Here is a 27,185-nt window from a genome sequence, read left to right on the forward strand (position 1 = left end):
TTTTCTGTTTATATGTACATCTATGGATAAAGTAATCTGCTCAGTATTTATTTGAGAATAAGCCCATGCGTGGTATGACCTTGTAATAAGCCAGTCCGCTGATGTTGCATCAAATGTGATATGTTGGTCTCACTCTTATTGCAGGCAAAATACTCTCATGTTTGCAATCCTGTGATGATGATTTAGACTGCATTTCAGCTAAGTTCCAACACCCGTTGAATTGTGTTGTTTTGATTTCAGGGAAAAAGTATGATGGGCCTGAGGTGGATGTATGGAGTTTAGGAGTAATTTTATACACACTAGTCAGTGGTTCCTTACCGTTTGATGGTCAAAATTTAAAGGTAAATATGCCTACAAATGGTAACCATTGCCTTTTATAAATGACAGTGAATAAATGTCAAGCTAAATTATGGATAGCAAGATATGCAGCTAATTTATATCTGAAATGATACCTGTGGTTTTACTTATAATCAAGAGTTAAATACTGATTAATATTCTAAAACTTTGCATTGACTTGTTCTATCAATGGGCATTCTTGAAATATGAACTGACTTTATGTAAGGATGCTTTATAACATGAAGAGGACATTTTGATATGTGGTATCACCGAATGAGTGGATATTAAAAATTGTAAAGATGAAAGTTGATTGCTATTATTTTTGTTTCAGGAACTGCGAGAAAGAGTGTTGCGGGGGAAATACCGTATACCTTTTTATATGTCCACAGACTGTGAAAATTTGTTGAAAAAGTTTTTAGTTTTAAATCCTACCAAAAGAGCTAGTTTAGAGGTATGTATTGTTAATTAAGCTGACAACATTTTACATGGTAAATGATTGAACAATCAATAAACCATATGAAGAAAAATTGTTCTACAGAAAATAATGTTTTTATACAATATGTTAAAATGCTTTCAATCATTTATAAAATGTGATGGATTTATAACTTTTTGATGAATTAATTTTGTTGCATTTAACTGTTTTGTTTTCATGCAGAGAAATATGTTTGTTTCAATATCCATTTTGATTTTCCTGTGAATTGTTATTACAACTGTTATTACTGGTTTAGTGTATGTGATGTTTCCCTGTACTAGACACAGAATACAGAGCAATACCCTTGTCTGGCCATAATATACTCCCAATAGTTGTGTATGGAGGACCTTGGCCCCTGCAACGCCTGTAACGCCTGTAACCTTTGGAAATGAATACATTATGAAATCATCTCGTCCCTAGAAAACCAATACATTTAAAGTCTATTCTTTCATGTTTTGATCAGTTTATAATCTGCTGGCAAGTGTGGATATATTTACTAATTCTGTCCTTATTAAATTAAATATTTCTTATGATCTTGTGTAGAAAGATATGCTTTATAATCGTGTCTATGGAATGATAAAAGAATAATCTTTTATTCGAAGAGTTGTTGCATTCAATAACCTTGTCTACAGGAAGTGGATATATTTGTGCATTTAATTAATAGTGTAATCTTTCAAGATTTAATAGGTTTAGTAATTCTTTCATTTGAACTTTATTACTTGTGAAATTTTTGTTATTAATTTTGAAAGTAATGTATTAGATAGTTTAATCTTTCAGAAGTGTGTATATTGACAATCTGGTCGCTAAGACTTAATAGACTGTTGGAAACGTTAGGAGTTGTGAAAATGGTACATTGATAGGTGAAATCTAACAGGAATTGATGTGCTCACGATGACTTTTCACTGTGTGCTCTAACCCCTGTTCCTCACGATGTGGTAGTGTTGTGATATTAACATTCTGTCCTCTTTTTGCCTCTTTTGTCTCTGCCTTCCATCACAGAATATAATGAGGGACAAGTGGATGAATATAGGTTATGAAGATGATGAACTAAAACCCTTTAAAGAGCCTCCAGCAGATGTGCTCGACCCAATCCGGATAGGTAATGATCCGTCGGTCATGGGCCGAACCTGGCACATAACCACGACACGTCTATATACGCAGATATTCTCACAACGCCTTGTGTCTGTGTCCCTGTACTGCAGTGCCTAGAGGCTGTCAGGGATGCATCCTGCTCCCTGTTTGTATCATGCATTAAAGCTCTTCTTGAAGGGAACACATTCATTCCTTATTTTGAAATTTTGAAAATGGGTGGAGAAATTTACACTATTGAAAAATTTAACCAAAAAAAAGCCTATTGAAGAGAAATGTGAACCTTTTTGAAGTATTTAATGCATGAAACAAAAGCCTGCTTACGAGTGTTGTCCATTGTACTTTTTTGGTCAGTATAGATCAAATCTCACCCGATAAAAAAAAGCAAACTACAAAACTTTAGAATATATTTTGAGAGAATGATTTATACAGACAAAAAAGAATGGGCATGACTCTAAATTGATATTGTTTTTGGTCATATAAAAATTGAAATGGTATCATTTATTTTGTATTGATCAGAATATTATGAAAGACCGCTGGATCAATATGGGGTATGAAGATAAAGAGTTAAAGCCCTACAGGGAGCCGCCAAAGGATCTAGTAGATCCAAAGCGGATAGGTAAATGTAACACCACCGCCCTGAATTTGCTACTAATCTCTACTCTTATCATCAGCACTCATTGTAGATGTTTGATATCAGAGCAGATTTCATCACTAAGAAAATGACAATGTGACACGTCTGTGCTAAAAATTACAACCATATCCAAGAAAGAAAACTCCAGAAATAACACAAGTTGATGAAATAAGTTCTGTGAATTTTGAGCATGCAGATATTTACTTCATTTCTTGATCAGAACAACATATCTACAAGATATGAAATGTAACACAAGAAGTATGTTTGCATTCTCAAAATTTCCCTTGCCTTACCTCCATTGTGTGTTTCTATCATGTTCTGCTAGCTTTGGATTTCAGGTGGGGGATAGGGCAGCAACGGTTGACAATGTGAGACAGGGAAGGGTCAGCTAGATGGTTAACACTAGGCTGTGTTGTGTTGCTGTGTTTTACTACATATTATAAAATCTTGTTGGAAAAGCCACTGTTTTATGTATATTGTCAAATTTTACTACACAAGAGTTCAGAAACTGTTTATATTCGAGGCTGATAATTGGTTATACCCTGGACCATGTATATATTAATTGATCAGTTCATTTCTTAATGGAAGAGTTAAAAGTGAATGAAACATTTGATGTTTTTCATTAATGAAGTAAAACAGTGGTTTTTAATGTCATTATTGACAATCATCACATTCATGCGTTATTCTTTAAATTTGGTAACAAACAAGTACTCTGTAATTGACATAGTAATTACAGATTATGAAATCTAGGTGTGTCTAGTAATTACAGAATACAAAATCTGTGGCTATCTAGCAATTACAGATTGGGGATGTCTAGTTGTCTACAGGCTAGTAATTACAGATTAGCAAATCTGGGGATGTCTAGTAATTACAGATTACTTCATCTGACCATGTCTAGTAATTACAGATTAGCAAATCTGGGGATGTCTAGTAATTACAGATTACTTCATCTGACCATGTCTAGTAATTACAGATTAGCAAATCTGGGGATGTCTAGTAATTACAGATTACTTCATCTGACCATGTCTAGTAATTACAGATTAGCAAATCTGGGGATGTCTAGTAATTACAGATTACAGAATCCTGGGATATCTAGTAATTACAGATTAGCAAATCTGGGGGTGTCTTGTAATTACAGATTACAGAATCTGGGGGTGTCTAGTTGTCTACAGGCTAGTAATTACAGATGAGCAAATCTGGGGATGTCTAGTTATTACAGATAACTATCTGGGGGTTCTAGTAATTACAGAATCTGGATGTCTAGTAATTACAGATAACTATCTGGGAGTTCTAGTAATTACAGAATCTGGATGTCTAGTAATTACAGAATCTGGATGTCTAGTAATTACAAAATCTGGATATTCCTATAATTGCAGAATATGATGTTGTTAGGTAATTAGAGATTACAGAATCTGGGGAAAATTTCAGAGCACTTGTCTGTTTTTGTCTTGCTGTTTGTGGTTACATTTTATATGATGGAGGTGTAACCTATTGCCAATGTTGGATTTAGGTGGCTTAGGAATGAAACCAAATATTGGTGAGAAAGTTATTTGTGTTCCTGTGGAAACTGTTGATTTTTTCAGTATCTTCAATATTTTCGCAATTAAGTACTATTAAATTAAGTGGTAATCTTTTACTTTTGAGAATGGCACATTGTGCAATTTTTTTCCTCTTAAATTTTGTAAAGAAAAAACTCTTTTTAAGTTGATTTGATGTGATTTCATTGGTGTTTTTCTGAAATTAGTTTTATTTTTAAAACATTACTTGTAAAATTGAGAAGTTCTTTTTTTCTCTCTCTTTTTTTTTTTGTCTGTACAAACCTGAAATTAAATATGCTCTTTTCTGTTGTTTTTTTTTTCACGTGTTGCAGAAGGTATACTTTCTATGTTTTTCTTTGTATCTGATTGTTGCATGATAAACTTGTACTTTGGTGTCTTAGGTTAAGGTCACAGTGAATCTAGTGATGCTTACTCACACCTGGTCATTGTTGATGTTGTCAAGAAAGCTTGTGCTTTATAGGACTTATGTTGTTCATGCTTATCTCCCTTTGTGCTATCTGTGTGTGACATTGGAGGTTGTCGTAAACTGTGAAAAGTCATGTTACATGTCACTGAGATTGTCATTACGCTGTGACGATGTCTTGTTACATGTCGATGAGATTGTTGTTAGGCTGTGACAAAGTCTTGTTACATGTCAGTGAGATTGTCATTAGGCTGTGACGATGTCTTGTTATATGTCAGTGAGGCTGTGACAAAGTCTTGTTACATGTCAGTGAGATTGTCATTAGGCTGTGACGATGTCTTTTTACATGTCACAGAGATTGTCATTACGCTGTGACGATGTCTTGTTACATGTCGATGAGATTGTTGTTAGGCTGTGACAAAGTCTTGTTACATGTCAGTGAGATTGTCGTTAGCTGTGACGATGTCTTGTTACATGTCACAGAGATTGTCGTTAGGCTGTGACGATGTCTTGTTACATGTCACAGAGATTGTCGTTAGGCTGTGACGATGTCTTGTTACATGTCACAGAGATTGTCGTTAGGCTGTGACGAAGTCTTGTCACATGTCACAGAGATTGTCGTTAGGCTGTGACGAAGTCTTGTTACATGTCAGTGAGATTGTTGTTGGGCTGTGACGAAGTCTTGTTACATGTCAGTGAGATTGTCATTAGCTGTGACGAAGTCTTGTTACATGTCACAGAGATTGTCGTTAGGCTGTGACGATGTCTTGTTATATGTCAGTGAGGCTGTGACGATGTCTTGTTTCATGTCAGTGAGATTGTCATTAGCTGTGACAAAGTCTTGTTACATGTCACAGAGATTGTCGTTAGGCCTTGACAATGTCTTGTTACATATCACAGAGATTGTCGTTAGGCTGTGACGATGTCTTGTTACATGTCACAGAGATTCTAAAGCTGTGACAGTCTTGTACTGTGTCATTTACATTGTCAAATAAGTATAACAAAGCCTTGTTTCATGTTGTTTTGATCATGTCCACCAATAGATGTGACATATGTATTAATGCTAACCTCCTGTCTGTTGTCTTCACAAATATTAGCTCCAGGATGCATCTTGTCCAGCACTTGTATACATGTCCCATCTTGGTGTATATATATAGATACTGTCTCTGGAATGTCTTTATGCATTTAGCTACCGCTAATGGAGTCATTATCTCTTGTCTTTATAGAAATTCATTTATTTGGGTACAGTAGAAAAAGCATCATTTCTTGGTTTCTTGGTTTGCTAAAAGCTGGCTGTTATTTCTACTGTGGTACAGTGTAAAATATTGGTCTGTTGTTGTTTTAGTGTGACTAATGAAGTTCAAGAAATGCTAAATATAAAAGTGATTTCATATTTCACTCCTTGTACATTTACCAGTAGTTCTTACCTATCCATATAATTCTATTACCTAAAGTTTAGTAAGATGTGGAAAATAAATTTCTGTGGCCTTTGTCTTAGCCATTGAATCAATCTGTATTTCTGATAACTGCTTAGTTGTAGCAGATATAATTGGCCATTGAGTATCAATAAGGAAGGTTGTCTCTAACAAAACAATTACATTGGTGTCATGGAAGGATAATGTTTTTTCTAGATATTGTAGGAGTTTCCTGCTTTAATACATGGTGGTATTTGAACATATCGCTGGTAAAACAAGTGAATTTGTCGACAGTATTATTACCTTTGTATATGTATGCTTTGTCAGTCAGTAGTTCCCTCGCACGGATTTGATAATTTTCCAAGTTGGGTTGATGATGTAGAATGTCAGAACTTTTAGACTTTAGCCTGTTACTTTCCTGTACAGATCTTATTTTCAATTTTTGAATTCTTACAAAAGTAATCTTAGGTTCCCATAAAGCATGCTCATTAAGATAGTGTTGTATAATATAAAAATTGCATGTATCTTTTAAACATTTCTGTGGAATATTTCATGAGAAAACTTGCATTTGAAACAGTGATAAAATAGTGTGTAAATGTGGAATAAAGTAAAGTGATGTAGATATTTCATGTTACTAACCATGCTGTCCATCAGAGGCAGTGTCAATGGAATATTATTTACTAAACATTACATACCATACAAGATGTGTTTAACAAGTTTCATGACTTAAGTATGATCTTTTCATTATCAAAATAGCAACAGAATCATATATAAATGAACTTATTATTGATAAAAGCCATAGTTTCTAAATTCAATCTGTTGGATCATCTTTACGTAACAGTCTTCTGATGATGCGTGTTTTTGTCTAGCATCTCCCGAGAGAATTCATGATGTTATGACTGCAGTGTTGTGTCACATTTTACTGCTTTGGAGCTTCTTGATATTTATATTGTTGCATACCAATGTCCCAAAATATGTTTTAAAGAAACAAAAAGAAAAAAAAAAAAAAAAAAGAACTTCACCATTTTTGATGGAATTGTAAGAAAGTATGGACACATGTGCTGATTCTCACCATGATCTGATTTATATTTGATGATCATTAGTGTTATGATTGTTATGTATTGTACTCAAGCCATGCCTAAAATGTAGTTTTTATCCTTTTTCAGAAATCATGGTAAATATGGGATATAGCAGAAAAGATATAGAAGACTCCATAACAAATCAGAAGTATGATGACATCCAAGCTACTTATTTACTTCTGGGACGCCGCTCCTCTGATGTAAGTCTAAAGTTCTATTCCCTCACTACATATTTACTTCTGGGACGCCGCCCCTCTGATGTAAGTCTAAAGTTCTATTCCCTAACTACATATTTATATCTGGGACGCCGCCCCTCTGATGTAAGTCTAAAGTTCTGTCCCCTCACTACATATTTATATCTGGGACGCCGCTCCTCTGATGTAAGTCCAAAGTTCTGTCCCCTCACTACATATTTACTTCTGGGATGCCGCCCCTCTGATGTAAGTCTAAAGTTCTGTCCCCTCACTACATATTTATATCTGGGACGCCCTCCCCCTCTGATGTAAGTCTAAAGTTCTATTCCCTCACTACATATTTATATCTGGGACGCCCTCCCCCTCTGATGTAAGTCTAAAGTTCTGTCCCCTCACTACATATTTATATCTGGGACGCCGCTCCTCTGATGTAAGTCCAAAGTTCTGTCCCCTCACTACATATTTACTTCTGGGACGCCGCCCCTCTGATGTAAGTCTAAAGTTCTGTTCCCTCAATACATATTTACTTCTTGGGTGCTGCTCTGTTTGTCTAAAGTGTGGTTACTACACATGTTAGTACTGTTGTTTTCTGTAATTACTTACAATTACTTTTAATTATTTTTCTAATGGTGGTTAATAGTTTCAAAAACTGTGAAGTTAAAAAAAATAAGCGAAGATGATATGATTGTTAAATCATTAACTATGAGCTGTTTTACCCAAAAACGAAGATTATCAGTTATCCACTATGTTTATCATTACTTGATGTCTATTTACAGTTGGAGGGAAGTGATCGGTCTGGGAGTAGCCAATCCTTGCGCCATTTACCATTATCATCATCCAATCGACCTCATAGTGAAAATACTGCAAACAATAACACTTCTCCCAACAAAGTGACACGCAGTCAGTCTGCCACGACGAGTTCCGGCCAGGGTCGCAGACGATACAGTCAAGGTGCAGAAAATAATGGTAGTATCCGACGTACGTGTTGTACACACTGGTAGAGTATTATGTGCTGTGTATCTTGTGTCATACAATTCAATGCAACTTGGTTTTGCACAGTCAGTGTTCTTGCATTGATGTGCAACTTTCATAACCATTCAGGGGATGCTGAATGTGTTAAGTCAATAAAAGGCATTGTGATCAAGTTATGTGCTGTGATTAAATGTAGAAAGATGTTGGCATGTCTATTTTTGTTTGTTATTTATATACTTGTTTTTTATTATTTAAGTCAATCATAAAAGAAACCAGAACCCTATATTGAGTTTTTCCCAGGCATGCTCCATTAAATCATCCAGATTGCTGAATCATCTCATTGCATGTCATTTTCTTTATTCAAAATTGAACGAATTTTCATAAAAATGTGTCAGATTTTTGTCTTAATTCCTGTGACGATACATTGACTCTATGACATAACAGACACAGAATTATGAAGTAATCTTTCATATTTATAGGCACAGCAGGACCTACAAGTTCACAGTCCTCGTCTCATTCACGACGACAGAATGCGATAGACACATCAACGACGAAGGAGAACATCATATCAGGGAGAAAAACACCATCAGGAAGTTCCTCCATGGAGTCTCCCAAGGTTGGCGTAAGTAGCAAACAAGGAGTTCAGGACATATTTTACTTCATAGCTTTGTAAGATAGGGACAAGGAATAAGGCGTTTCAATGCCATTTCTACTGGGCTATTCCCTTTGAAGTGCTTTGTTTACAATTTACTTCATTCTTGGATGTTTGGGAAAATGAAGTATTTCATGTTATTCCAGTCAATAAATCAGGCAAATAGAACGATATCTTTTCTGTCTCTGATAATTTGGGAAGTATGATGCACGATACTGTCATGGGGTGCATTTTGTAATCAGACTCCATAAAAAGCTTGGAAAGCATGAAGCATGATACTGTCATGGAATGCTTTTTGTAATCAGACTCCATGATAAGCTTGGAAAGCATGATGCATGATACTGTCTTGGGGTGCTTTTTGTAATCGGGCTCTGCTGTCCTTTTGTCACACTGCAACATTTGTTTGTCATTATAAGATGATATGGGAAATGTAATGTCCAGTATATGGTAAATGTTTACACTAATTGGATGGACTCATTCTTGTATAATTTATGCAATGTTTCTTAAACTCCGGCCTTTAATAATCTGTATAGTGTATGTATACTAATCGGATGAGAGGAAATCCTACCCACTTAAATCTGAGAACTGTAAAGAGGGGAATGATATACAGCATTTCTGTCGAACAACTATTGCCTCTCTGTATCAACACAATATGTCAAACCTGCCTGTTATATTGTAAATTTTTGAAGATATTAGAAAGAAAACCAAAATGAGTAGATTTCACACTTTCTGCTTTGACTGGACTGTATTGAAATATCTGACAGTGTGGTGTAAAACACTCAGGTCTGTACCCTCAAGGTCAAAGGTCAGATAAGGCTTGTTTGGCTTGTTGTATAAATGGCTGAGTCTAAACCGTTGAAAAAGATGAATTTTTCTAGACCAGAGATTGTCAGAAAACATTCTCAGATTGGTACTGCATATGTCATTTGATCAAAGGTCAACATATGGGTCAAAGGTCTACATATTAAAACTGATGTTGGAATGGTAACAGTGGGAGTCTAGCCATAAGTCATTTCAATGGTTTTATGTACATACCTGCTGACTAGGTGAACTTAATTAGTCATTGGATGTTTTTATCAGGGGAAGCTTGTATTTTTAAGGCCTGTTTCATCCAAAAACCCATCAAATATTGTACATGGAATTATGTTGATTGTTCTGGTTAAAGTGTACGTATGTGAATGACATTTACAGTGATGTGATGGGTTATAACTACAATGGTACTATGCATGCAGCATGTGTCATTATTAAATATTGTTTGAACACACCTGTTTAATTACTGATTTGCATGGCTTGTCAGCTGTCACCTCTGTAATAAATATCACTAATCTATTAGTCTGAACCAAGATGCGACATATTAACAGTTTACTGCTAAAGTGAAAACATTATGTTGATTTGATTGTGAAAGCTTTAAGATATATAGAGAAAGATGGAAGATAGCAAATATTTTGATAGTAAAACATTGAAGATTATAAATATTTAATGTTCAAGGCATCATTTTTAAATGTTTTTTTGATCGACTATACCATGGTTTGTAATATGTGTTATTAATACTATCAAACTAGATTTTGATTTCTGAAAAAGAAAATGAATTGTGCACAAAGAGAATTTTACATGATGTAGGAATGAACAAATATGTTTGCTTGCTGAACTGAATTCAAAGTTTTAAAAAAACTTAATTAAGCAGCTACTAACCCTCACTTAACACTTTAGACACTATGCTTGATTGGAATTTTATCATTTTCAGAGGAGTGCAATTACCCGAGACAGTTACAAGGGTCCAAAGGTGAAGAAAATTATGTATCTCGCGATTCTCATCATGTCACTTCTCTGCTCTCTAGATCTCTTACAAATATTTTACCTGTATACAGAACTTTGTCAGAATGGGGTCTTGACCTAGATTTCTTGATTGTGATGCACCAGTATATAGTCGATCTATTCACTAACAACATATCCATTAGAGAAAAAATGATGATAAACGGACCTCAGATATAAATAGATTTGTTTTGTTCTCTGTCCTTAACAAATTATGTTAAAATAGTTCTGTTTTCTTTAAGAACGAGATATATTATAGATTATTCAATGTACTTGCTAATCTTGCACTGAAAAACATGATCATACCTTCATATTTGTCCTGAGAATTTCATTTTTAAAAAATGGGGTTTTTTATTGCAAATTTAAAAGACAAGTTAAGGAAATAGCTGCCTGGAGAATTAATCAAATTCTTGTTTTAGCGACGAGTGTGCTGTTTATTGAATATAACTACAGGAAAATAGATGTTTATATAAAACACCCATCACTCTGTATAGGTCTGAAACTTCAACAGCTAAGCATACAGTAACTATGTTTAAAATAAAGTACCAAACTGTAATGTTGATCAGCAGGTATAAAGTTTGAACAGTTATTAGTCCCCTAGAAGAGAGAATGGGGTGTAATTATTTTATAAAGCAGTATCTAGCTAGACTTGACCAGTTGTGGGTTGTGTTTGATTGGCATGGATTGTTAAGATGACCTTGGCATGGGTATGTAATCCTCTCCCTAGTTTATATTGCATGTCTGTCACCAAAGTTTGAACATTTTACCCTGATTCTAACTGTTTTCATTTTCTGATTCTTATCTGGTAATTAACAGTGTGAAAAGTACACTGATAAATTAGAAATCCAAATTTTGTCTGTGATTTTAAGATTTATTGATGGTATATTTACTGCCATTCTGTTGTCAGCTTCAAGCCAAATGTATAGAAAGTATATAGCAAACTGCTTAATTCAGGTGTTTTCTATCAGCTTCTGGCCAATATCTTAGAAAAAATTGCTATAAACTGCTTAATTTGGATGTTTTTTGTCATTATATAAATTTATGAAAAGTAGAAAGTCTATAACCAAATGTTCAAGTGCCGCAACAATGATAAAATCTATTTCCTTATAAGTTGGATTCAAGATTTGTTATCAGTGTGATAATTAGTAGAAAACGCTACAGAGGGAATCGGTTAACAGATAACACTGACATTCGTTTTTGTCACACTTTGTAATCCTTTTTTGTGATTGTTTCTGATTTTATTTGGCATGAACAGTTTTTTTCATCATTTCAAATTGTCCATTCAGAAGCAATCTGATTTTTGCATTAGATTTTTTTCTCTTAAAATCTGATTCTAAAAATCTGGTTATACAACATGAATATTGTTCCTCCACAGATCAGTTCTTCTACTCCAACTCGGGCTACTATGCCAAAGAAACTCAGTGGATCATCTTCTTCATCAACCCCCAAGAACAGTGTCATCAGCAGCATTCCGCGTCGGACAGGTCGCAGCGAAACCTTTAGTCCAGGCGACGCCCGTGTTCAGACCCCTGCTGAGAAAACCCGCGCTACTAATGGTCAGGATGTTAGGAGGTATGCATAAAAGGTGTCTGGACTAAACAAGGATATCCATACAAGTATCTGTAGGGTTGGGCTATAAAGCCAGAACAGTGATACCCACACTGGGGTCTTGGTTTGGCCATATACCAAAATCTAAACAAGGATATCCATACGGGTGTCCAGAGGTTAGCCCATAACCTATGTAAATATTCATTCAAATGTCCAGTAGGTTGGCCCATACATGGAAACCTGAACAGGGATACATTTACAGAAAACATAGATCCATTGACAAGGGGAAGTGGATAGTCAGCCAGGCGGGAAGTGGAATGTCATAGCAAGTACAATTCAAGAAATGTAGAGGCAAACATCTTAAGGATATCGCTTGAGTGAACCATTAAGGTTATATATAAAATGGGTGATTCAGGTATAAATTTAGAAGCTAATCATTAAGGATATATCTAGAATGGGTGATTCAGGTATAAATTTAGAGGCTAATCATTAAGGATATATCTAGAATGGGTGATTCAGGTATAAATTTAGAGGCTAATCATTAAGGATATATCTAGAATGGGTGATTCAGGTATAAATTTAGAGGCTAATCATTAAGGATATGTCTAGAATGGGTGATTCAGGTATAAATTTAAAAGCTAATCATTAAGGATATATCTAGAATGGGTGATTCAGGTATAAATTTAGAGGCTAATCATTAAGGTTATATCTAGAATGGATGATTCAGGTATAAATTTAGAAGCTAATCATTAAGGTTATATCTAGAATGGGTGATTCAGGTATAAATTTAGAAGCTAATCATTAAGGTTATATCTAGAATGGGTGATTCAGGTATAAATTTAGAAGCTAATCATTAAGGATATATCTAGAATGGGTGATTCAGGTATAAATTTAGAGGCTAATCATTAAGGATATGTCTAGAATGGATGATTCAGGTATAAATTTAGAAGCTAATCATTAAGGTTATATCTAGAATGGGTGATTCAGGTATAAATTTAGAGGCTAATCATTAAGGTTATATCTAGAATGGGTGATTCAGGTATAAATTTAGAGGCTAATCATTAAGGATAAATTGAGAGGGCGACCAGATATAAATCTCGTCAATGAACAATTCACGGACATTGAGGAAGTGATAAATCAAAAGGGGGTCAGTTAAAGGATAATTTTGAGATCACATTGTCTATTATCTTGTCAGCAGATGCTAATATATCATAAGTGTACTTTTCTTACACATAATAAACTGCTAAATGTATGTGTTTGGTATCATAAAAAGACCACCCTTTTTTTCTCTATTGTGTGTTGGGGTAGAGGAACATTTGTATTCATATTTCAGCTGAAATCAATATATTCAACAATTTTCAGCCCACCATCATCAGATGGACAGCTATGGCCCTACGTCTGTCGTTCGTCAATCTGTAAACAATATTTGTTATTACTTTTTCTGGAGAAGTGCTGGATGGATCTTTTTTTAATTTTGTATGTAGACTTTCTTTGGTCGCTAGTTGTGCCCATTTGATTTTGGGACAGATCATAAAAATAAAATGGCCAACAGGTGGCCATCTTTGATTTGCCTAGTAAAGATTATTATCCCTATTAATTAAGAAGTACAGAATGGATCTCTCTCCAATTTCATATGTACATTCCTTTTGGTCTCTGAGAAAAAATGGCTTCCATGTGACTGGTTTGGATTTGGCAGGTAAAGATTATCATCGCTATTTCTGCAAAGGAATGTTTAAATTTCTTATCATTAAAAGCAAAAACAGAGAAGAGAAAAGAAGGAAAAAGATCCAACTTTCAAAGAGCAAATATAGATCAAACCATGATGGGCGCCAAGATCCCCCTGGGATCTCTTGTAAAGTGGTGTGAAAACCTAGAAAGTTGTCTATATAAATACTAATGGGATGGTTTATCTGTGTAGCATGCTAATTAATCCCCAACATGTATTCATCACATAGTGGGTAATAACTCTCTGTTTTCTCCATGTAGTCAACCAACAGAACCTAGGTAAATACTTTTCAGTGTTAGATGTCTTGTGCCTGACTTCTGTAGACCAAACGAATGTTTTTATGTTACAAATTATATTTAAGATTTTTAGTTGAATGATTCAATTTGCTATGTTCTGAAGTATATATACACTTCTTGCCTTCTTTGAATGGATGACTTTTTTGGCTTGTTCAGAAGTTTTCTTTGTGTGTCTTTTTTGGTTTTTTTTTTTTTTCCTCCTTTTTTTTCTCAAACCTTTTTGACATTCTTCTACACAGTATGATTTTATGCACTTTTTCTGGTAGATTACAGCAAGTTAACAGTAGAATACCAAGGAATGTTTCTGTAGACTAGGCAACAGGGGCGGAGACCAGACTACCAAATGGTGGACAGCTATTGCAAAACCTGGCAGATTTTGTTCGCATGTATATTTCCTAAAGCTTTTACACAACATTAGATAATCGAGGCAATGTCCCAAAACATGAAAGTTGTATAGGTCATCTGACCCGAAAGGTCATGATGACCTATAGTCATCGTGCTTGTCCGTTTTTGTCAGCCGTGCATAAACTTTTGACATTTCAAACTTCTCAAGTTCAACCAGTAGGATTGAGCCCAAACTTGCATGAAATGATCCTGAGATGGTCCTTACCAAGTGTTGTTATTTTTCGGGTATGTCTGAAATCCAAGATGGCTGCCATTTTGAAAAAACATTTAAAACTTCTTCTCCAGTTCCATTGGTGTCATTAAGCTAAATGTTGGTGGGAATGTTAAGGAAAGGTAGCCAACATAGTGGTTTTTTTTTTTCAACCATGTCAAAACTTTGATATGGCAGCCAGGGATGCCTTTTTGTAACATGGTTGTGCAATCATGGTTTTCCTGTGTGACACCTTTTTCAATCTACTTCTCAGGTTTCACCAATTGGAGTGATCTCCAACTTTACTGTCAAATAATAGGTAACACTTGTTACAGTTACCTATTCCTCACCAAAACTACCATCTGCATTATGGAAAACAGCTTCATACAAATTAGAAAAAATAACCCTTCTCCCTCCTGGAAGTTTTTGTGGTCAGATGACTGTTAAGACCTGTGGGCCTCTTGTTAGGAATACTTCTGGTGTTCTGGCTGATATTTCAAACCTGCTGCATTCCGCCCCTGTGTATTATCAGAACGATTTTTGTTAGGTTCTTATTGTAGTCTAAGCTTTTGTGAAACAATTGCAGGAAAAGTGTGCTAGTTTATTACTAGTGGTTTGGATGAGCTAAGTGTGGATGTGGAATGCTGGAACAGTTGTTGTATGTACTTCTTCATGACGTTGAATGTTGAGATTGACTTGTTGTGTGTGCATGTTGTTTCAGCCCTATGACCAATTCTACAACCCCTTCATCATCAGAAGTACCTTCAGTCAGACCCAAAGGGCATGGCCATGTCAAATCTGCAAGTTTAAGTCAGTCTCAAACTTCGCGGGTTACAGACTTGCCTCCCTTAGATGGTGAATTTCGGCCAACGTGAGTACAGAAAAGGTTTCATCGCGATAGCTTCACTGCTTTTTTTCTGTAAAGAAAAATCACCTCATGGTATATCCTGTCATTGAAAACTTTAAACATATTGAAGAAAGACACTTTGAAAAATCCTAGAGAATTCAAACGAATGCTAAAACTTGCTCAGTATTCTCCCTATGTTACTAATGTAGATCCTTTGAACAGGAATTAAAATATTGTATGCACCTGCTCATGAATGAGGGCCCATCTAATACCTCTGTAGATTTAACCAGTATCTCAATCATATAACTTTTGAATGGAGCCAACTATATTTTCCTTATTGTGTATAACTATTGTTTTCTGCATTGTTATATATCTCTACTGAACTAATTCTCTTCTATATATTCTGCTCTATTTCAAATTTTCAATTTATTTATGCATTTTATGTATTTTGTTGGGTTTGGTGTACATAATTTTGCTTTGATCAAGAAACTAAGATTTTATTGTATCTGGCTTTGAACTAACATATAAACTTGAAATACAAGTAATAGCTGTTAGAAACATTTGTTACATGTGTTAATGTTAGTAGTTGGCTGCATAAATATTAAAACTACATCATCTGTTAGTATAATACCCTAGTTACATTATCAACAGGCTACATCATCTGTTAGTATAATACCCTAGTTACATTATCAACAGGCTACATCATCTGTTAGTATAATACCCTAGTTACATTACCAGCAGGCTACATCATCTGTTAGTATAATACACTAGTTACATTACCAACAGTCTACATCATCTGTTAGTATAATACACTAGTTACATTATCAACAGTCTACATTATCAACAGTCTACATCATCTGTTAGTATAATACACTAGTTACATTATCAACAGACTACATCATCTGTTAGTATAATACCCTAGTTACATTATCAACAGACTACATCATCTGTTAGTATAATACACTAGTTACATTATCAACAGTCTACATCATCTGTTAGTATAATACCCTAGTTACATTATCAACAGTCTACATCATCTGTTAGTATACAATACCACTAGTACATTACATTATCATACAGGCTACTAGTATAATACCCTAGTTACATTATCAACAGTCTACATCATCTGTTAGTATGATACACTAGTTACATTATCAACAGGCTACATCATCTGTTAGTATAATACCCTAGTTACATTATCAACAGTCTACATTATCAACAGTCTACATCATCTGTTAGTATGATACACTAGTTACATTATCAACAGGCTACATCATCTGTTAGTATAATACCCTAGTTACATTATCAACAGTCTACATCATCTACATCATCTGTTAGTATAATACACTAGTTACATTATCAACAGCTACATCATCTGTTAGTATAATACACTAGTTACATTATCAACAGTCTACATTATCAACAGGCTACATCATCTATTAGTATGATACACTAGTTACATTATCAACAGGCTACATCATCTGTTAGTACATCTAGTTACATTATCAACAGACTACATCATCTTCTTTCAAAGCAAAAAGAAATGTAAACGGATGATCAGACAATTTATTTGAATTTCAATTATTGAATTTTGAATCTATTTAAGATATGAAACTTTTTGTATATGGAAAATCTATTCCTAACATTTCACGCAATTGATATTATTGAACTTTGTGACATTATAGAAATCATTTGTTTGTTTTCTATTTAATGACTGGTAAATTAGTAGGTTTTAAAAATTGCCTTGCTTTGTTGATGAATTGTTGGTAATTATTACATCTCTTCATTTTTTTTAGAAAAACTTTCATGCAGAAATCATTTAAATGAAAATGAAAACTTCAATAAAAAAAAGATTATAGATGCCAACAAGGGATAACTTTAAATATACATTTTCCTGTCTGCAGAACTGCTCCAGGTAAAACCTCCACTGTGCCTGTCTCCCCCGCTGCTCCTAAAAGCTCCCTATATCGTAACACAGCCAGCAGGAATACATTCCATGGTGGGCCTATTCGGGACAGACGGCAGCGTCAATATAATGGGCCTGACGGTCTTCCGTCTCATTCTCAGGATACCTCTGCCATGGGCCAGGCAGGCCGTATGTCTTTCTTAAATAAGCTTACATCAAAATTTAGCAGAAGGTAAGTTCCTCTCTACACTTGTTGTATAATGTGGTATTATATTTTAATGGTAAACGTTTCTCCCAATTACAAAATCATTGCTTATTTCTTAAAATATATGATGAAAGAAATAGAAATTTGACTCATTTGGAATTAATATGACCAAGATTGTCCATGTAAAGGCAGAGTTATCTCCCTTACTCTTTGTGGTGCTGTACATCTTTGTGATGGGCGATGTGTCATGTTTTGCTTGAGTGTATTAGTAGCAGGAAGTTGCATGATCACATGGCTATGCAAGTCACGTATGTAACTATTTCCAATGAGTTTGTGTTCATTGATGATACCACTACACACATGTGATATCTCCTACTATTGCTGGAGTCTCTCGGGATTCTCTCAGTATCTTGACTGATCCAGATATTCTTATTTCTCAAATTATTTTGATTTTCTTTTGTTTTTTAGAGAATTCATACCAGAAAACAATAGTCAGGGTCGGGACATGAAAAAAAGGTATTTCAGATAAGCTCTCACATGTATGTTTTATTTGGGAAATACCACACATTATTCATAACATTGAAAGTAACTTCCACAAAGTTGAGACCTTTTTTCAGAATTACACACAGGTAAGATGAGTGTTCAAAGAGAATTGAAGATCACTTAATGTTTGTTTACTATTGGTCTCGAATAGCCACTCAATAACAGCAGGCGCAAATTGGGAGTTACAGAAAATGATCGTGACGGAGTAGGAAAGTGCCTTGAGTTGTTAAAAACCTGACAAGCTGTAAATGTGATTGAGTTAAAAGGAGATATCACATGTATGTACATGGTAATGATATGGAATTTTGTTAAATACATACATGTTTGTCTCAAAATCAATTGAAATTTGTCCAGCCATCAGCAAAAGATAATCATAAAGGAACATATTGACATTTCAGTACATATTCAATATTTCATGATTGAAAAAGTATTTGTGCAAGATATTTTGAAACGGTTTTAACAAGAGGGTGATTCCTGCTTCTGTGTGACTCCTTTGCCCTTCTGGGGCTGCCTCTGCTGGTTCCTGTAACATCTGCTGTCTCTGTTTCCTACTCTACATTCTGTTTCAGGTGTAGTGCCTTGTTGTGTCTATGAAATATATTGGATCCTGTAGTGAAGCTTTAGGTGTGGTGTTAATTCCTGGTAACAGTGGAATATCTAATGACAAGGAAGGTCTTGCTGTAAACTAAATTATAATGACAAGAATTAGAGATAGAAAATATAGATGAAAACCCAAGTATTTCAAATCAAATGTTATCAATATTCTTTCCACTATCAAAGACAAATCTCTGTAGTTTATGTAGTCTAGAACCACTAGAGGGCAGCAGTATAGCTCATGTAGTCTAGAACCACTAGAGGGCAGCAGTATAGTTTATGTAGTCTAGAACCACTAGAGGGCAGCAGTATAGTTTATGTAGTCTATAACCACTAGAGGGCAGCAGTATAGTTTATGTAGTCTATAACCACTAGAGGGCAGCAGTATAGTTTTATGTAGTCTATAACCACTAGAGGGCAGCAGTATAGTTTATGTAGTCTAGAACCACTAGAGGGCAGCAGTATAGTTTATGTAGTCTAGAACCACTAGAGGGCAGCAGTATAGTTTATGTAGTCTAGAACCACTAGAGGGCAGTAGTATAGTTTATGTAGTCTAGAACCACTAGAGGGCAGCAGTATAGTTTATGTAGTCTATAACCAATAGAGGGCACTAGTATAGTTTATGTAGTCTAGAACCACTAGAGGGCAGCAGTATAGTTTATGTAGTCTAGAACCACTAGAGGGCAGTAGTATAGTTTATGTAGTCTATAACCACTAGAGGGCAGCAGTATAGCTTATGTAGTCTAGAACCACTAGAGGGCAGCAGTATAGTTTATGTAGTCTATAACCACTAGAGGGCAGCAGTATAGCTTATGTAGTCTGGAACCACTAGAGGGCAGTAGTATAGTTTATGTAGTCTAGAACCACTAGAGGGCAGCAGTATAGCTCATGTAGTCTAGAACCACTAGAGGGCAGCAGTATAGCTTATGTAGTCTAGAACCACTAGAGGGCAGCAGTATAGCTTATGAAATCTGGAACCACTAGAGGACAGAATTATAATTGACATTATCTGTGATAACAAGAGGGCAGTAGTATAGCAAATGTATGATATGACCACAGGAGGGTAGTAGTATAGCTAATATGGTCTTTGACCACTAGTGGGCAGTAAATAGCTAATGTACTTATGAGCGCTGAAGGAGAACAGTATTACTGATATTATTTGTAACCATTTTCCACTGACACTGTGAATTAACACGTGTATTTAGTTGCCGTGTATTTAGTTATTGACTATCTTACTTTATATTGAAATGTATATACATATATAAGTGAAATATTGTGTATCTTCTACAAGCTACAGTAAAGTGTAAATTACAGGTAAAGGGCTGATAACCCATCTCACTTGAAATCTAGCATCTGCCTTGTGTAGAATGAATCTATTGATTTGTAGTTGTTTTTGAGTGAATTCCTCTAGATTTAGTAATGTTAAACCCCTAAAGTTGATCCTAAGGGTCACTTAATTGACTCTAAAAATTTCATCCTAGGTATAACACTTCATTGTCTCCATCTGAATCATCTCAACTGTCCCGATTGCAAGGGTAAGTTTACATCAGGTTTTAATCTCAGGATTTGGCTAGTATTAGAAATTAAAAAAAAAAAAAAAAAAAACAGCAATTTTGGTAATATGAATATAAAGGCTTGAGTGGTGGGGAAATCATCATATTGATAAACATACATATATGTAACAGTAATTTTCATTTTACTGTAGTGAAATATAAGCCTTTATTAATTAACATGGACTGTTTTATCACTATTAATATACTGGTAACTTTGTAGTATTTTACTATGTTGCGGGGAATATTTAACTAACTTTTCCCTTTTCATGCTGGCTGCCCTTCTTTACATGCGAGTTACTGTAATGACCAGGGCTGTGTTAATGGTATTAACATGATACTTTTGAATGATGGCTCCTGACATTTGTGAGTAAAGGCAATTCAGGTCTTCAGACAGACCAGACATTTACGGTGGAATGGGTAGCAGTCAGTACGGCACGAATGTAAAGGAGTATAATGTAACAATCAATAAGCTTTCAAAAAAACAAATTCATTATTAAAGTTTAATTCTTGTTTTTTGTGTTTTCAGTTATAATTGATTATCTGTTCTGATATTTGAATTGTTCAGTACTCTTTTACACTCTGTTGAGTCCTCTGTGATATAAGTGTGGAGCAGTGACATTCAAACTTCAGCAGTCAGCACTGAAATTCTAATGATATGCATGATTGTTACCGAGTTGGTTTTCTGGTGTTTGGGTATGTGGGGTATTTTGGTATACACTTGCTTAGTTGACATCACCCAGCTCTTTGTCATCATATATCACTATTAACCATGAGATTTTATGTAACCTGCTCTCTAAATGCATGTTCCGTTTTCCTGTGTTAAACATGCATGATTGCTTTGTTAAAGACATGAAATGGTTTACATGTAGGTGGATGGTTGTAGGTAAACATGAAAAGGACAGCAATTGCATGCGTCATGTGTCCAGGACAGCAGTAGTCCTTGTGTGTCCCTTCATTGGTTGACTTCACTTCCACCTGAAAAGTTGCCATATCGCCCTAATAATATGTTTCTATTCACAACAAAACTTTGTTAAAACACGAATGAAGGGTGATAATGCAACATACTTTGTAATTTATAGAGATATATTGAGGTTATATGCAACTTTTCAATTATTTTCTGTGAAGGGGAATGAGATATTTAATATTGCCACTTCTAGCACAACTTCAGTAAACCCTACATTATTGAGATATATTTCAAATTGTACATTATCAAATTGGAAGTACCATATATGAATTAAATTCATGCCAAACTTGATGGATTTATTATCTGAAAAATTGTTATGATGATAGGGTTTACGTAGAGCATGACTGACTGCTATCACAGGGACCACCGTAAACTTACTAATAATTCTAAACCACAGCTCTGTGTCAGGAGGGACAGCCAATAATATGCTTTCCAACTTGATTTTAATTTTCAGCAAATTGTTCCGCAGGTCAGTCAATGAGGGGCGTGAAGGTGACCCAATCAAGCCAAGGTCGCTGCGTTTCACATGGAGCATGAAAACGACCAGTTCAATGGATCCCAACGAGATGATGAAGGAGATCCGCAAAGTATTAGATGCTAACAACTGTGACTATGAACAAAGGGAGAAGTTCCTCCTGTTATGTGTCCATGGCGACCCCAACACAGATAGCCTAGTGCAATGGGAGATGGAAGTTTGTAAATTGCCAAGACTCTCCTTGAATGGAGTTCGTTTCAAACGGATTTCAGGAACTTCCATAGGATTTAAAAACATTGCATCTAAAATAGCAAATGAGTTGAAACTTTGATGTAAGGCCAAGGGCTGCAAGAACGGACAAGTAGGTTACCCTGGAGTGGAGGCAGGTTGTGTGGTGTCCTTATTAACCTAAACAGCTAATTAACCCAAGGTTCACCTATAGGAACCACAGAAGCTGTAAAGGAAATAATGTCCGATGCTGGGCCAGTACTTGAAGGAAGGACAGATACAGTAGCCTCCTCCTAATCAATCACATGTAACATTATCCCCTCTCCCCACATGTATAATTTTTGTACAATGTTAATATTGTAAAAAGGTCACTGTAATATAGCTAAATTAGACACCCAAAGGCAAGACCAGGGTTTGAAATTGTACACATGTATGAAATGAGAAAGAGGATATCATGAATGTGCTTTAATGTACTAAATGCAGATGAAGTGATGAGTGTTGTTACAAGTGCATTTCTCCTGCTAGTCCACATGCTGTCCACATCTTTCTCCTCCTCTCCCCACTTTCTGTCTCTGTTATCTTTTTAAAGGTGCAATCCTAGCTCTGATGGCGGGGAGACTGCTATTACATTTTGCCTGCACTTGTTAAACATCTACGTAGTGTTATAGAAGTTTAGAATTATTTTACAAAGAAGAAATGGCCACCTGAGTTGTATCATTCATTTGTAGGAACCATTTGGAGGTTTGGACTCAGTGAGCTGTGAACCGTTGTTATTGCGTCAGTGTACCAGGTATGATCAAACTTGCTACTGAATGTTCCCTTCGTGTTCCTCTTTGACTGTGATACTATGAACACAACCCTGTGTGTTTATGAACATCTTAATACTTTGCTTTGTGAATGAAGCAACTCAGTGTGTTGAACAAGATGCAAAAATCTTACGATAATGAACAATGTACATAATAAACCTAAGGGCATTTGATAGGTGCCAATGAAATTAATGAAAAAGTGTGTCAAAGATGTTACTGATGTAGAAAATTATTTGTAATAAATAACTTGTGTTATTCAATAACTGCTCGCTATAACCGAACATTTATTTCTTGTTCACAAACAACAAATTACAATAAACCATCGTAATGTAACCTAAAGTTGTCATGATGATGTTGTTTTGGTAGTTAAACAGTATATTAAACAGATCAATAATTGAAGGTGAAATGTGAACCCTTCAGTGTAAGAGTATTTTAATAGAGATTTTGTTTAGAATTCCTTTCCAACTGATTTACTGAGGTTGGTATATAATAAGAACAGTAAAGGACACTCTGCTCTGGCTATCTGACAGCAGACCTATGGTGCTTCAGATTTATAAATCACAATAGAAAATGAAATTTTATCCTGCTTTGGTTTTGTCAGCAGCTTATCGGTGCTTTATTTTTATAAATGACAAATTACGGTAGAACATGAAATATTGCCCTGCTTTGGTTTTGTCTGCAGACTAATAGTTCTTTTGAATTATGAATCACACACTAGAAAGTGAAATTTTACTTTGCTTTAGTTTTCTCTGCAGACATGCAATGTTTGACTGGCACCTCACTTACAACACCTTAGTGGTATGACTGGGTCAAATGTCCTACTGACACACGATTGTTATGTAGGTGTTAAGACGTTAGATATAAGATTTAACATTGAAATTTTTTATTGGTTACTTGTCTAAACTTCCGAAAAAATGAATAAGACACCAGTAAATCATTCTTTTAAGGTTAATCTGCATTGATAAGAAGTATGGTTAGTGTTCTAAAATGTTTTAGGTGGCAGATCAAAATTAGACACTCTAAAGGATTTTTTTTAAAAATAAGTAAATGTGCTTTGAATGAAGAAATACTGGGGTATTACTGGTGTGTGTTACACGGTCGTGATATTGTCCACTGGACAGCAGTTATGCACTTGTTTCTGTATGATCTCAGATATCATCTTGCCTTGGTCTCTATCTTCTTCATCACCATTGATTCCTGACACTCCAGATATGTCTGCTGATGAGAACTAATCTGCCATTAAGTCATCCTCATAATTTCACTGGGTATGCAAGTTTGGATTTAATGTGTGTTAAACATGGAATTTGCTTGTTGATCAACTTGCTCGTTGTCCATACATGTACAGCGTTTTGTTCAGTTTTATCTAATTTCCCTCAACAGTCCTAGACAGTAGTAAATCTATACTGAAAGCTCGGCAGGAATTTTCTTGTACTTATTGTAGCACAACACCAGTTGCTTAATTGTGCTACAAATGGATGCATTCAGATTGTTTGATCTCTAAATTTAGTGAGGGAATGATAAAACTTGTCATTCTACACACATAGAAAACTTTGAAATTTAGATATTTGTTGGAGCCCTGGTTGATTATGCAGCAGATCGGTCATTACTAACATTCCTACCATTCTGATCAATCATCTGTAACAACTTCTTCTTCCTGTCAGCTTTTCTAAAATAGAGAAATAGTGCAAGAATATTTCAAAGTTGAAACCATAGTTTAGCCATGTCCTGTTTTTGCCTTTAAAGAGTAGATACTAAAAATATATGATGTAACTCTTCAGGAATCAAAATTTGTCAGTTCAGTATTCACATCTTACGGCAAAAATTAGACAAAATCCTGTGATATGGTTGGTTGGCTATAAATATGCACATGTATGACTTCCGTGTGAACTACATTATCATGGTTATTCACTAGGTTTAAGTGGGATGTTTCATTGTGACAAAATACCTAGTTGGAATTTGTATGAGAGCAGATACCTGCCTCGCAGAGAGCAGATGTGGAAAAGCGAGTAACTAAACCACTGAATCATGTTGATGAAAAGTCCGGCTTGTCTGAGAGGAAGGGTGAATGACCAGCTATAAAACAATAATGATAAAGCAGTCTTGGTGTTACAAATGATGCGATGATTTCAGTGGTAAATACAGACCATAAAAACCTGACTTGTTGGCCAACTGATTAAAAGTGAGTCAGTTATGATTTCAGGGGTAAGGACTGACCTATCATTCATAGAGATGGTGAAGGGACTTGTAAACCATATGGTGTCCCTGATATAAGTGCAATCCTATTTTTGATATATAAAGGTCAACAGGTCAGGTTATTCTTGGTCTGGCTGTGCACAGTGCCACAATGCATAATAGTGCAACTGTTTGATTTTATTTATTAATATGATTTAAGGGTATTTTGTATGTTATATTTTTAACAATAGCTAATAATAAAGTATAGAAGTGATTCTATATACCTATATATATATAGGTCAACAGTCTATAAATTACTGGCCTTTAACTGGAGCTGTAAAAAAACAAGTGATTTTACAAACCTATTTATTAGTAATGTAGTCAAGAGTATACTGTTGGCGTCTATAACCAAACGAATGACAGGATATTATACTTACAGGGATCAGTCAGGACAAAACCTATTTTGATGTTTTATTTTACTTGTCTCGTGTTGTTTCTGTTGAGCCTGTGAGGTGTTTTTTTTTGTCATTCTGTTTTAATGCAAGTAATATACCTGACCTAATTAATGCGATTTAGATACATCTGAGATCTCAAGAAACTGTTACATTTTAACTGATGTCGGTAAACACTCCATTAGGTTCAGTTGGTGATATATTGATACTAGTAGTTGTTATAAGACTATCAGTCATAAATCACTATACTTGTTTTATTTTTGGAAGATTGTGTAAAAACAAAGAACGTTTTTGAAAAGTTTATGAGAATTACAGACTAACCTCTACACCAGCTAGTGGAATGCTGTGTGCTGTTGTACACTAATATTACTTTGTCAAATTGACTGAAGTTCATATCAAAGATTTCAAGTTTCAAATTATCACATATTCATGTAAATCCATGAGAATGTAAAATATACAGGCAATCAGCTCTCAAAATTGGTGTAGAAATAGTGATCCACTACCAATTTACAGGACTGTGAAATAGACCTGGTCTGTTACAGGACTGTGAAATAGACCTGGTCTGTTACAGGACTCAGAAATAGACCTGGTCTGTTACAGGACTGTGAAATAGGCTTGGTCTGTTACAGGACTGTGAAATAGACCTGGTCTGTTACAGGACTGAAATAGACCTGGTCTGTTACAGGACTGTGAAATAGACCTGGTCTGTTACAGGACTCAGAAATAGACCTGGTCTGTTACAGGACTGTGAAATTGACCTGGTCTGTTAGAGGACTGTGAAATTGACCTGGTCTGTTAGAGGACTGTGAAATTGACCTTGTTGGTTTTATTTCTAATTAGAAATTGGTTCCCTGAGAGGTCGCAGTTTAAAGCTTGCAATAAAGATCTGTGAAATCTGTTCCTTTTCTTTGATTTAAATGTTCTTGCCAAATTGCAAGGTTTAATGTGAATGTGATCTGTGTAACTGCTCACCAAGTCGGGCTGATTAAGGTGTGCAACAGCTGTGACAGTACAGCAGTGTTTGACATTACTTACACTAGTTAGTTTTCTGGTGAGTCAATGCTTTCCTAGATATTTCGTTTCAACTTAGATTAATTAACTTTATTAAACAAATTAATTAAGTTGGACAGTTGCCATGAAAACATTGTTTCAAACTAGAAAACAACTTTACTGTGAAACCAGATGCTGTAGAGCTTTCTTACTTTAGTGTAGAATCACTGGGTACACCGGACAGATGGTTCCAGTCTGTTGGACCAGTGTACACTAACTGTTGTGGTGTAGTATGGTCAAATAGCTGTTGTATAAGAGTAGGAAGATGTGTTTGTGCCAAGTGCTGAGTGATATGGGAGATTTGATTATGTATATCCCACCAGGGGCCTGTACACAGGTATGTTATGTGTGAGAGTGAGACATGTTTGTGATATATTTCATGGGTAGGAATTCTCCTTTTTAACACAAATCAAATTGGCCCACAACATATGGAAAACAAAGCAATTTTCCAAGCGTGGGAGGATAAAAGATGCTGTTTTAATCGTGTAAGGAACATTTCACATCGTTGATCACATATTCCTTTTATGACTCCTCATCAGTACCTTTTAGTTTATACATGAATAATAGTGAAGAGACAATTAAAATTTTCATGAAATGGATGATAACTA

General features: G+C 35.2%; 1 protein-coding gene across 15 annotated transcripts in view; it reads left to right on the plus strand.

Moving 5' to 3' along the window:
• The window catches only part of LOC132550517 (MAP/microtubule affinity-regulating kinase 3-like), a 50,579-nt gene extending 23,394 nt beyond the window's left edge, over positions 1 to 27,185 (plus strand). The window contains exons 9-21 of one of the 15 annotated variants that reach the window (XM_060214588.1): positions 241 to 341; positions 668 to 787; positions 1,808 to 1,907; positions 7,075 to 7,187; positions 7,958 to 8,159; positions 8,633 to 8,775; positions 11,993 to 12,189; positions 14,152 to 14,169; positions 15,504 to 15,653; positions 17,534 to 17,767; positions 18,209 to 18,256; positions 20,359 to 20,412; positions 21,849 to 27,185. In XM_060214588.1, the coding sequence (XP_060070571.1) occupies positions 241 to 341; positions 668 to 787; positions 1,808 to 1,907; positions 7,075 to 7,187; positions 7,958 to 8,159; positions 8,633 to 8,775; positions 11,993 to 12,189; positions 14,152 to 14,169; positions 15,504 to 15,653; positions 17,534 to 17,767; positions 18,209 to 18,256; positions 20,359 to 20,412; positions 21,849 to 22,200 (1,832 nt within the window). In that variant the 3' untranslated portion in view covers positions 22,201 to 27,185. Of the gene's footprint in view, positions 1 to 240; positions 342 to 667; positions 788 to 1,807; positions 1,908 to 2,416; positions 2,517 to 7,074; positions 7,188 to 7,957; positions 8,160 to 8,632; positions 8,776 to 11,992; positions 12,190 to 14,151; positions 14,170 to 15,503; positions 15,654 to 17,533; positions 17,768 to 18,208; positions 18,257 to 20,358; positions 20,413 to 21,848 lie in introns of all 15 variants that reach the window. The other 14 variants (XM_060214587.1, XM_060214590.1, XM_060214589.1 and 11 more) reach the window with 14 other exon arrangements.

The sequence above is a fragment of the Ylistrum balloti genome, unplaced genomic scaffold (genome assembly GCF_031769215.1).
Source record: "Ylistrum balloti isolate Yb309-2 unplaced genomic scaffold, AGI_CSIRO_Ybal_v1 Utg370126, whole genome shotgun sequence".
Lineage (NCBI taxonomy): Eukaryota > Metazoa > Mollusca > Bivalvia > Pectinida > Pectinidae > Ylistrum > Ylistrum balloti.